Source organism: Lactuca virosa, chromosome 7 (genome assembly GCF_052849685.1).
Source record: "Lactuca virosa cultivar CGN04683 chromosome 7, Lactuca_virosa_CGN04683_v6, whole genome shotgun sequence".
Lineage (NCBI taxonomy): Eukaryota > Viridiplantae > Streptophyta > Magnoliopsida > Asterales > Asteraceae > Lactuca > Lactuca virosa.
Window position 1 is genome coordinate 284,685,403 of NC_136432.1, and position 11,181 is coordinate 284,696,583.

General features: G+C 32.8%; 3 protein-coding genes across 3 annotated transcripts; 1 reads left to right on the plus strand and 2 right to left on the minus strand.

The window, feature by feature from the left end:
* Positions 1 to 1,524, minus strand: LOC145127802 (uncharacterized). Its single transcript, XM_079062928.1, has 3 exons — positions 1,393 to 1,524; positions 865 to 1,196; positions 1 to 787 (listed from the first exon to the last, which is right to left on the minus strand). The coding sequence occupies exons 1-3, from the start codon at positions 1,522 to 1,524 to the stop codon at positions 1 to 3; spliced, it is 1,251 nt and encodes a 416-aa protein (XP_078919054.1).
* Positions 1,525 to 3,467: 1,943 nt separating this feature from the next.
* RECA1 (recA DNA recombination family protein) lies at positions 3,468 to 8,181 on the plus strand. The gene is made up of 13 exons (XM_079058749.1): positions 3,468 to 3,779; positions 5,344 to 5,435; positions 5,582 to 5,657; positions 5,748 to 5,810; positions 5,886 to 6,015; positions 6,101 to 6,186; positions 6,614 to 6,739; positions 6,829 to 6,933; positions 7,015 to 7,071; positions 7,147 to 7,209; positions 7,282 to 7,358; positions 7,473 to 7,545; positions 7,793 to 8,181. The coding sequence occupies exons 1-13, from the start codon at positions 3,552 to 3,554 to the stop codon at positions 7,898 to 7,900; spliced, it is 1,284 nt and encodes a 427-aa protein (XP_078914875.1). The 5' UTR covers positions 3,468 to 3,551; the 3' UTR covers positions 7,901 to 8,181.
* Positions 8,182 to 9,631: 1,450 nt separating this feature from the next.
* Positions 9,632 to 10,949, minus strand: PSBR (photosystem II subunit R). Its single transcript, XM_079061562.1, has 5 exons — positions 10,732 to 10,949; positions 10,544 to 10,602; positions 10,350 to 10,405; positions 9,999 to 10,051; positions 9,632 to 9,839 (listed from the first exon to the last, which is right to left on the minus strand). Exons 1-5 carry the CDS (start codon positions 10,886 to 10,888, stop codon positions 9,745 to 9,747), a joined length of 420 nt encoding a protein of 139 aa, XP_078917688.1. The 5' UTR covers positions 10,889 to 10,949; the 3' UTR covers positions 9,632 to 9,744.
* Positions 10,950 to 11,181: the final 232 nt, after the last annotated feature.

An 11,181-nucleotide genomic window follows, 5' to 3' on the forward strand; every position in this document is an offset into this window, starting at 1 on the left:
TCAAGACAAATCTACAGGTTTCTCTGAACTACAACCACTACCATCCTTGGCCACCACTTTTTTCCTCACACACAGTTTGGTGATTCTTTCTGAAGCTTTCCTCTTTCTCAATTGAACTGCACTTTGAACTGGTCTTGCAGAAGTGGATCTTGGTCTTGGAGTTGCAGGAATGGATCTTGGTCTTGGAGTTGAAGGAGTGGATCTTGGTCTTGGAGTTGCAGAAGTAGATCTTGGTCTTGGAGTTGCAGGAGTGGATCTTGGAGTTGCAGAAGTGGATCCTGGAGTTGGAATTGGAGCTGGAGTGGAAGATCCAGGATCACCTGTTGTTGGAATTCTTTTTGTTGGGCACCCATTTTTTTTATGCCCACTAACATAGCATATTAAACACCTTTGCACCTGCTTTACTCTTGATACTGTGTGTGTGCTTGATATCTCCCTTTCTGCTGCACTTTTCCTCCTCTTAGTAGATGGCCTACGAGGTAGCCTTTTACTCTTTGGGGGTAAAGGCTTGGTGTACTCACTTTGTGCCCATAAAGAGCTATCATTCAAAGGATGAATAATGTATGCATAGCAGGTGAGATAAGTTGCCTTACTATAACAACTAGCTACATATTCCTCTGAGTTTAAGTTCATTGATGAAATTGCAGCCACTCCATGTACACAGGGTATTCCAGTCAACTTCCATCTCCTGCATCCACAAGTCCTTCTGATCAGGTCAATTGAATACCTGTCATTACATAATACCACCTCAAATTGTTGATACCCACAAGGGTACACAGCCCAGAATCTGTACATAAACATTAAACAGGTAAGAACACATGAACACATGTATAAACATTAACAAGTAAATACAAACATTCTTACCTTTGTTTCTCCTTCAAATGTATTATTTTCTTCCTAATGGTTGGGCATATAGTTAAATCCCAAGACTCTCCCTTACTCCTCTGATGATATAACCTCTGCATCACATAAACCCTTATATCCTCCAACATTGCTATTATTGGTTTATGTCTAGCCGCAACTATTTCAACATTAAAACTATCTGAAATTCCATTTTCCACAGCATTACAAAATACTCCTTCTTGAAAAGCCCTGCAATAACATTTAGGGTCCCTCTCCATGAGATAATCAAATTCCCCCCTGTCTAATTCCTTGATCTCTTGCATAGCAGCTTCATGTCTCTGTTTTGTGGTAGCCTTCACAGCTCTCCAAAATGGCTTGATAAAATTCTCACCTTTGAACCTGGAGTTGAAGTTGGCTAGTATGTGCCTAGCACATAATCAGTGCTTAGCATGAGGAACCCTTTCCTTGATAGCTTCAATTAAACCATGTACAATTTACAATATTAAGTAATAATTAAACTATAAAGTTAAGAGTAAACATGAGTAGTACCTTGTGTCCATCTGATATAAGAGTAAGCCCATTTCCATTGCCTCTGTCAATATCATGCATTAGTAGATCAAGAAACCATTTCCAAGTTTCTTTGTTCTTAACAGTTACAACAGCCCAAGCTAGGGGGAACATGTTGTTATTGGCATCCCTACCCACGGCAGCTAAGAGTCCACCCTTGCAAATTTATTTGAGAAAGCATCCATCAATCCCAATGATTTGTCTACATCCTTCTACCCAACCATCTCTTACACCTTTAAAGCATACATACAACCGTTTGAACATTAGACTTCCATCAAGGGTATGGTTAACTTCCATATTCACAGTTGATCCTGGATTAGCTCTTTTGATTTCTATGCCATAGTCCCACAACCTACTATAATGCTCTTTTAGAGTGCCTTCTATCTCAGACAATGCAAACTTTTTTGCATTTCTACATTGTCCAATGCTAACTATGATGTTGTATGTGCTTGAGATTTGAGCTTTCATCTTCCTCAAACTAAGCCTGGGGTTTTCCAGAAGTACATTGAAATATTGTTTCCCTATCCATTTGTAAGTCACTAACCCTATTTTAAAAACTCTACCACAGTTATGACTTGATATAAGTGACTTAATCTGAAAAATCCTTTCCTCTTGCATCCAAGAAGCCCACAACCGAAAAGGACATGTAGGTTCTTTAACTTTGCAACACTTCACTAAAAGTCTGTTTTTATCATTCTTTTCATACCACAAATCATAACCATGCTTAACAGCATAGTTGGTAAGACATTGTTTAAGTTCAGCAGAATTGGTGAATTTCATACCTAACACAAGAGCCATTTCATCCCATTGTTGCTCAGAATTGTGCACAGGGTATACAGGTGGTAGTTGCTCAACTTTAGACTCTTCTTCCTCTTCAACATTTAGGCAAAGTTTGTTCAAAAACCTGTCTTTCTTATGAATAGTTGATGTTGCCCTTTTCATCGAAAAATCCTCATCATCCACCTCGTGTTCCCAGTACTCTTTATCTAGTAACATTGAATCAACATCTTCATCTGCGTTGGAGTTGGTATCATCTTCAACTTCAGGCTCTTCCATTTCAATCCAGTCAAACAGGGGTTCATGAAAATGGTCCACATACACAGTTACTTTCTTTTTCTCATGAAGACACTCAAGAAATTCATGGTAATCACATTCGTTCTGCAATGTAGCCAATCCTTGACACAATGTTTGGCCATCTGGACAATAGTATACATCTTTGCACATTCTTCTAGTAATCACGTTGAGGTGAGCAATGAATTCAACATACCCCTTCTCCCTGAAATCGACGTATATTATCTCCTTTTTATCTGGATCAAAATAGATAAATGGTTTGTTGATGAACATCCCGTTGTACTGGACTTCAACGACGGGTGTATCATCTTCAGCCATCGAAGTAAGAACAGTGGGTGGGGACGATCGAGTGAGAGTGAAGAGAAAGTGATTGGGGATTCGTCTTGCCCTAATTTAAGGAGATGAAATATACATTAAATGCCACCTAATAATCCACGTAATGGCCTAATAACCACGTAACACCCTGTATATAACATGTATTCACTTTGTAACCGGTTAAACAGGTAAAATGACTATTTTTAAACGGTAATAACAATCTTAGTGACCATATGCGCACAAAAAAAACCTTAGTGACCTAATGCGGACAAACTGTAAACCTAATTACCCTCCTAAGTCATTAACCCTAATTTTATTTACAACAAATGTAAAATAAATTAAAAATGACATAAGTCTTTATATATTAATGAAAGACCAACCACGATACAAATTAGCACCATAAAGACCTTCTATATATGACATTAAGACCTAAAAAAATTAGACATTAAATATTTCTAAAAGCCATAAAGAACATTTACGAAGATTACTATTTAAAGTTTTTACATCTTTTCAATTTTGTTAATATATTTTTATTATACAATTTGTTTCTAGGACGGGGCATTGTACTGTTTAGCCATTAAAGGAGGCCACTATTGTTGGCCCAACTTCCACAGGGCCCAACTTTTATAGCGTCTCTGCTAATGTTGCTCTTTTACCTACGTTTACCATTTTTCTCCATATTTGCTTTCCCAAATTCAAATTATAATTTATATTTCTCCCCATAAATTCTGTTCAGTCTAAACTCTAAAAGCACCATGGATATGGTGTTCTGTTCAAAACCCCATTGCTTTGGTTCCCAACTACAGCGGTATCAGCAATCCATCGTTTCACCTTCACCTCTTTCTTCCTTTCAATCCAAAACCCTTAATTTTACCCGCTCAATATCTCTGTTTGCCGCCAAAAAAACAAGGGTTATTTCCAATCTTGATTCTCGAGTCAATGGTGCTCTTTCATCTGACCCTGATTCTAGCTTTCTGGACAGGGTATGTTCTTTAATCTTTTTTGCTTGATGTTTAACATCGCTATGCATTTTGCTAGACCCAAAATTGACATTTATCATTAATGATTTGAGAAGATATTAGTTCTGTATAATATTCTAAGTTCTTGTAAGATTAGAAGATTTGATAAAAATAAGTTGTATAACAAGTAGAACGGAATTGATGAAGCTTTGGAGTGGAATATTTGATCTTCTATTCTTCACTTAGTTATGATGGATTGATGATAATTTTAGAGTTTTAGATTCAAGTTCCTGAAAGAATTTCCACAAAACATAATCTATAGCTTAATAGTGCACTAAATTGGTTAGGACGCTTTATATATAAATACTATGAGCGATGCATAATGAACTTGTTCGATAACTTTGGTTGTGAATTTTCGCCTCTTTCTTAGCTTACCCACAACATATATGAGTTAACTATCTGGTATTTTTCTAGTTATCTGATAGTTTTCTTCTTTTTGCCTTTAAGAATCGAAAGTGCTACTTTTTGGAATTCAGTAGCCATAAGAATCTGTACATTTTTTTCCCTATTGTGGTGCTTTTCTGCAATTCATTTAACAACAACAATAATACCCAAATCAGAATGTTTTGGCCCTAAAAGATGAGAAATCTAATGGTATTTTTTGTTAGTTTACCAAAAACGAAAATACACTCTTTAATTGGACCAATAATATCCATATCAATAGTAAAGCTATTGTTCTATAATTGAGGGATGTCCTTAAAGAACTTGTGTGTTTTATCCTTTTTAGCTGAACACAGGTAAGAATTGTATAGTAGTGACCTAAATTGCAAATTCGTGTGTGCTAAAGGTATGCCCTAATTTAACTATGTTAGCACTTGGCATCTAATGGCCATAGAGATGCATGACGTACCCAAAAAAAAATTCTTAATTTGTCCCATTCATGCGATGAATCCTTTTTTTTTTCTTCTTCAAATTAGGTTAATGAATATTAGTTCTCAATTTTAAATTTCATTGGGCTTAAGCGAGCTTAGGGAATATTGGGCTTTTACTTTAGTTGGGCCATGGTGAATAGGTTTATATAAGGCTTAATTAAGAAACTAATGTTTAATTAAACCACATTTTTATTAGATACCATGTGACACACATTGCCTAGATTTAATGTTGGAGGAGATTGACAAACAAATTCCTATGGTGAAAAATGCATTAAAGAAGGTCATTTCCTCTCAAATGGGTATATATATATATATATATATATATATATATATATATATATATATATATACATACATACACCCATTTGAGAAAAATGAACTTGGTTGATACATTTTCACCCTAGGAATTTGTTTGCCAATATCATCCAACATCAAATCTAGGCAATGTGGGGCACATATAGAGATGTGGTTTAATTAAACATTAGTTTCTTAATTAAACCTATTTATTAACTAAAAGCCCATTATTCCCTATGTCTGAAATCACAAACACATGAGTAGAATTTGATTCCATCAAGTAGTGATATTGATATATGTAGGAAAAACATTGTAATAGGATGCATGATAAGAATAATGTATTCAGCATGTTGCATTTGCAGCAAAAAGCATTGGAAACTGCAATGAATGATATCAACAACTCATTCGGGAAAGGAAGCGTGACGAGACTTGGAAGCCTTGGTGGAGCTCTTGTGTATGTTCTTATTTAGGACAAAAGACATAAATGCCTTCCAAAAAACCACATTCTAAAAGCTTTTGAACCGAAAACCAGAACACATTACATTCTTAATCTTGTATAAATCAGAATTGTTTATGGAAATGATTTTATGCCTTTTTCAGTGAAACATTCCCAAGTGGCTGTCTTCCTTTAGACCTTGCATTAGGTGGTGGCCTACCTAAAGGGAGAATTGTAGAGGTATTGATTTTTGTTTTCTAATTTTCTTTTAGAATCTGATAATATATTAATATTAATATTAATATTCATATTCTGTGTTTTGGGTTTTAGATTTATGGGCCTGAAAGTAGTGGAAAGACCACCTTAGCACTACATGCCATTGCAGAAGTGCAGGTCTTTTATTTTTTTATTATTTTTGGTTTAAAAAAAAATGAATCATTTTTTTATAATTTTTATGAATGGATTCAGAAGCTAGGAGGGAATGCAATGCTTGTAGATGCAGAACATGCATTTGATCCATCATATTCCAAAGCATTAGGAGTTGATGTGGAAAATCTCATTGTTTGCCAACCAGACAACGGAGAAATGGCACTAGAAAGTACTAAATAAACCCCATTTTAAACCCTAATTTCTCTATTTTATTATTATTAATTAATAAAAACTTTTTAGTTTTCTTCCTTCAGTTGCAGACCGCATGTGTAGATCTGGTGCAGTTGATCTCATTTGCATCGACTCTGTCTCAGCTCTTACTCCACGTGCTGAAATTGAAGTAAGTTTAAGTTTACATTTTCACATTTAATAATACTATAAGGTTTATGTTTTATTATTAGGTTTACATTTGTGAAACTGGTCATGTTTTTTTTTTTTTTTTTTTTTTTTTAAAGTTTAAGTTTACATTTTTGTTATGATTATGTTTACATTTGTGGAACTGATTAAAAAAATTTATTACCTTCTTTTTAGGTTTAGGTTTACATTTTTGATTTTATTAATATTAGGCTCAGATTTGTTTGATAATTGGTATAAACTGTGAAATTTGTTTAATAATTTTTCATTTCTAAATACAAGGGTGAAATACTCATATTCAGTCCATAAAGTCACTATATCCAGATAAAGAAAGAAACAATACCTAACCTATATATGTGGTTTTCGGTTTTTACAAAAGATTAAAATTTGTTACTATTATTTTATTCATGAAGGGCGAAATTGGAATGCAACAAATGGGTTTACAAGCACGGCTTATGAGTCAAGCATTGCGTAAAATGTCAGGCAATGCATCAAAAGCTGGATGCACACTTATATTTCTTAATCAAATAAGATACAAGGTCTCTGCACTTTAATCTTTCTTTCATTAAATAATCAAGTTTTTATGTTATTTTTTCTTTTTAATTATAAAATTGAAAAAATAAATCAGATTGGAGTGTATTATGGAAATCCAGAAGTTACAAGTGGAGGTATTGCCTTGAAGTTTTTTGCATCTGTTCGACTTGAAATACGGCCTATAGGGAAGATAAAGTCTGTAAGTAAGCACATATATAAATTTTTTAATACCATTTTGATTTTTTGAAATTATTTTTTTAATGAGTTGACTTTTTCACAGGTCAAAGGTGACGAGGACATTGGGCTTAAGGTTCGAGTAAGAGTTCAGAAGAGTAAGGTAAGTAATATCTTTTTTTTTGTGCTTTTTATATATTAAAAACAAAATTTTCATTTTTTTAAATATTTTGTGTAGGTTTCTAGGCCATACAAGCAAGCAGAGTTTGAAATTATATTTGGAGAGGGAGCAAGCAAATTGGTTAGTTTCATCTTCATCTTTTTTATTTTTGCATAATTTTATTAAACTTATTAAATTTATTTATATATACAGGGATGCGTATTAGATTGTGCTGAAATGATGGACATTGTGTTGAAAAAGGGCTCTTGGTATAGCTTTCAAGATCAAAGGTTTGTCTTCTAAACTCTTTATATATATATATATATATATATATATATATATATATATACAGATGAATGAAAGTAGGTTACTATTTCTCATATTCGTGTTTGATTATCATGAAGGTTGGGGCAAGGAAGAGATCGGGCATTGCAGTATTTGAGAGAAAACCTTCCTCTTTGTGATGAGATTGAAAAGGTATTTATTATTAATAATTCTTGTAAATAAAGAATTCCTTAATTGGATTTAAATAGTGTAAAGGTTGAAGAGTTCATAAAACTATACGTTGTATGTACATATGATACAAAATATTCATCTTATTTGATTACTTCCAAAGACCAACGAAACGTGAATACGTGATTATGGAATGTAATCACTTATTCCATTCCATTCTTTCCTGATTCCATTCCATCCATGCATGATTAATATTATTTATGTCATGCAGCTTGTGAGGTCAGCAATGATGGATGGAAATGGGCAAGCAGTTACTTCATATGCCCGAAACTCAACACCAATCCATGAAGAAGATGAATTACTTGAAGAGCTACAATGAAATATGTTTAACACATAAAAATTGTAAAACATTTTGTAATCCTTTTTTTTTTCATTAAAAAAATCGTACATGTTTTAAACCTTGGTTTATGCCCAATATTATTAATATATTAAGAGAGAAAACATGGTGGGTATAAATTAAATTTTGAGTTGACATTTATATGTAACTTTCTGGTTTATGTGCTTTGAATGTGTCCCTAATGACATATTAGATGTGAAATAGTTTCTGACAATTTTGTGATTTCCCTATCAATAGTTGACTTTTGATTTTGTAATTTTAAACCTCCATTGTTATATCATTTCTTCTATTCTTATAGAAGACCAGGTAAACCGTATTTGCTCTCTTTTTATTATGTTTAATCTTTTTTATTTTTGTAAATTAAAACTTTGTTATTATAATTATATAATGTATATAATAGCATTGGTAAACAAAAAAAATTATTTATAATAGAAATTTTAAAAAGAAAAAGTTGAATTTCACCCTGGGCTAAAAATGAAGTTTAGGAGCTAGATTTGGCAATTTGATAGATGAACACGACATTGGGTTTTAGAAATTTGTATTTTGTGTTGACATGAATTCTAAATTTGTGTTTTGTGTCAAACACGAATGTATCTGTTTAAACATGTATTAAGACATGAATTAAATTTGTGTGACATGCAACACGTATAGACACGTGACACACGATAAACATATATACGAATTAAATGCATGTTTTTCTTGCTAAAAAATGGTATTAGACAACATGTCTATAAATTCATGTTTTCGTATAACACGGTTAAAAACGTGTCTATTCGTGTCGTGTCACGTGACAAATTAATTATGTGTCGTGTTCATGTTTACTGTCAAAAACACGTTTTATAAGTGTCTGACATGTCTAACTACACGAAAACACGAATTTGCAGGTCTAGAGCTATGGTCTGAATTTAAAGTCTTTAATTAAGAAAATTCTAAACTGTCATCATTGTTTGAATTCTCCAATCAATTTTGGGTTCGGATGAAGAAACATCTTCGATTCGATTTGCAAATATCATTCATATATTTGATGTGTGATTATGATTTTCTAGTAGTTAGAAGTTTTTGGATTTATAATCTCAATTTTTGCTTACAGGCACAAAAAGATTTAAAAAAAAAGCAAAAATATAATATTTTTTTGCTTAGGCTAACCATCAAATAAAATGATATGAAATAAAATTAAAATTGTGTTTATATGGACCCTAGGAATGTAAAAAGATATGAAAGCACAAAATTAATATTTATTTTATTTATTTACTTTTAATAATAAATATATGTAATGAATAACGATACAAATAAAAATTTAGCTACCATTTTAGAATATATAAGTATTAAAGCCGACTAAACCTACCATAACATATCATAATTGTATAAATAGTGAATTAAATAAATAAATATGGGTGTACAAATACAAAAAAATAAAAATAAAAATAAAAAAATACTTTCATGATAATTCTAACAAAACAGGTAACATTGGTAACTCAAATTATATGATACTTTATTTCTCAAAACATGAATACATGATCATCGAATAACTATCCATTCCATTCCATGTTAAATGTCCATTCTAATTCTAATCCTATATCTTTGTAGTTGTAGTCTCATTCCATCAAATCAAACAAACCTAGATTTTTAGGGTCTACACTTTTCTAGTGCAAAATAAAGATTAAAGTGGCAAAATCATACAAGCATAATTGGTTGCATGCATAAACATAGGAATTAGTAAACAAGAACAAGATTTGATGTATTATATTGTACACATTTACTTAAACAATTCCATAAAATGGACGAAAATACAAGAAATATTAAACATACAGAAGCATAGATTGATTCTACTGTGCCAAAGCACTTGTGCTGTAGACTAGAAGAGCACCTCCTCCTAGAATTCCAGCCAAGGTAACAGCCCATATCAACAACCCTGTCGTCCCTGCATTCAAAAACAAGATTATACCCACAAATTAATTAAAAAGAATGCCATGCAATTAAGGTACAAGAACTTAAAGCAGGAACGCTTCAAGGACTTGTACCTCATGATATGAAAGATGTATAGAACTATAGATTTTTTTTCTTAGTTTTTAGTTCTTACCCCCAGCATAGACATCACCACTTGGTGCCCATTCGTCTTCATTATAGATAGGACTGCATATTATAAAGAATACTTGGAAATTAGATTACCACAATAATTAGCTAGGTCATAAAATAGCAACTTATTTTGGTATTTATCCAAATGGATTAATTAAGAACATTCACAATTAATATATAGGAGCTTATTTAGAGCTCTTTCTGTGGAATAAGTTCATCAAAGTCAAACAAATAACTATTGTACAACTTTTTTTATGTACATAGTTTTTCATTTTAATTGTAAATTTAATTACACGCTCTCTAGGTATATATGCATTTTCATAATTAAAATTAATTATCTCTTATTAACTTATACCTGTATCCATCAACATTAGCACCATACTTATCAACAAACTGGTAAACACCCTTTCCCTGAATACAAATAACGCTTCATTAGCTGATCTATATGATATATATGGGAGTCGTTTTTCTCTGTTAAAGGGTATTTTTGGTATTCTTTAGTTTAATTGTTTTATGTCTTATGAGGCCACAAGGAAGCGAACAACTTACAGTTGGCTTCCTTCCGGATGCATCTACACCATCTCTCAGTGCCATACCTCCTCCAGTTCCTGTGAACAAAACCACGTCGTTTACAGCATCACTTCCTTTGTATATATATATATATATATATATATATATATATATATATATATATATATATATATATATGAGAGAGAGAGAGAGAGAGAGAGAGTAACCGTAAGGCGTGTTGGTTTTGATCTTCTTGCCACCGCTGGCTTGAATCTTGAAGGAGGTTCTGGTAAGTGAAGGAAGGCCTTTCGCCGCCGGCTTCTGGAGGCCGGTGACGGAAGAAGGTTTGAGGTTAAGAGAGGTGGAGATGGCTGCGGCTGCCATTTTTGTTTTCTTGAATTCTTCTTACTCCTGAATGGGAGCTGATGATGGCAGTCTATGAATTTAATCAAGCAAAAACAATCGGTGATATCCATTTTGACACGTGTCACTCTTCTGTGGTCTGGTTTTGGATATGATTGTGCACCATTATCGTCAAAAAATAAATAAACACAGTAGTGTTTTTATGGCTACTAGAGTCATAATGAACATCCCGTAATCTGTGGACACGTGGAAGAAAGCCATTGGTTCCTGACTTCAAGTTCAGTGGTTCATGAACGTCATAAAGTCATGGGTCA

Bases quoted from the DNA above. Each gene is read 5' to 3' on its own strand.
- PSBR (XM_079061562.1), bottom strand. From the start codon at position 10,888: ATGGCAGCCGCAGCCATCTCCACCTCTCTTAACCTCAAACCTTCTTCC. The intron at 10,603-10,731 runs GTTACTCTCTCT...TTTTGTTCACAG, and splicing joins CAAAACCAACACGCCTTACG to GAACTGGAGGAGGTATGGCA. The intron at 10,052-10,349 runs GTATAAGTTAAT...TATAATATGCAG, and splicing joins GCTAATGTTGATGGATACAG to TCCTATCTATAATGAAGACG.
- LOC145127802 (XM_079062928.1), bottom strand. From the start codon at position 1,524: ATGTTCCCCCTAGCTTGGGCTGTTGTAACTGTTAAGAACAAAGAAACT. The intron at 1,197-1,392 runs GTACTACTCATG...AGAGCTGTGAAG, and splicing joins TTATATCAGATGGACACAAG to GCTACCACAAAACAGAGACA. The intron at 788-864 runs GTAAGAATGTTT...GTTTATGTACAG, and splicing joins CATTTGAAGGAGAAACAAAG to ATTCTGGGCTGTGTACCCTT.
- RECA1 (XM_079058749.1), top strand. From the start codon at position 3,552: ATGGATATGGTGTTCTGTTCAAAACCCCATTGCTTTGGTTCCCAACTA. The intron at 5,436-5,581 runs GTATGTTCTTAT...TGCCTTTTTCAG, and splicing joins AGCCTTGGTGGAGCTCTTGT to TGAAACATTCCCAAGTGGCT. The intron at 7,210-7,281 runs GTTAGTTTCATC...TTATATATACAG, and splicing joins GAGAGGGAGCAAGCAAATTG to GGATGCGTATTAGATTGTGC.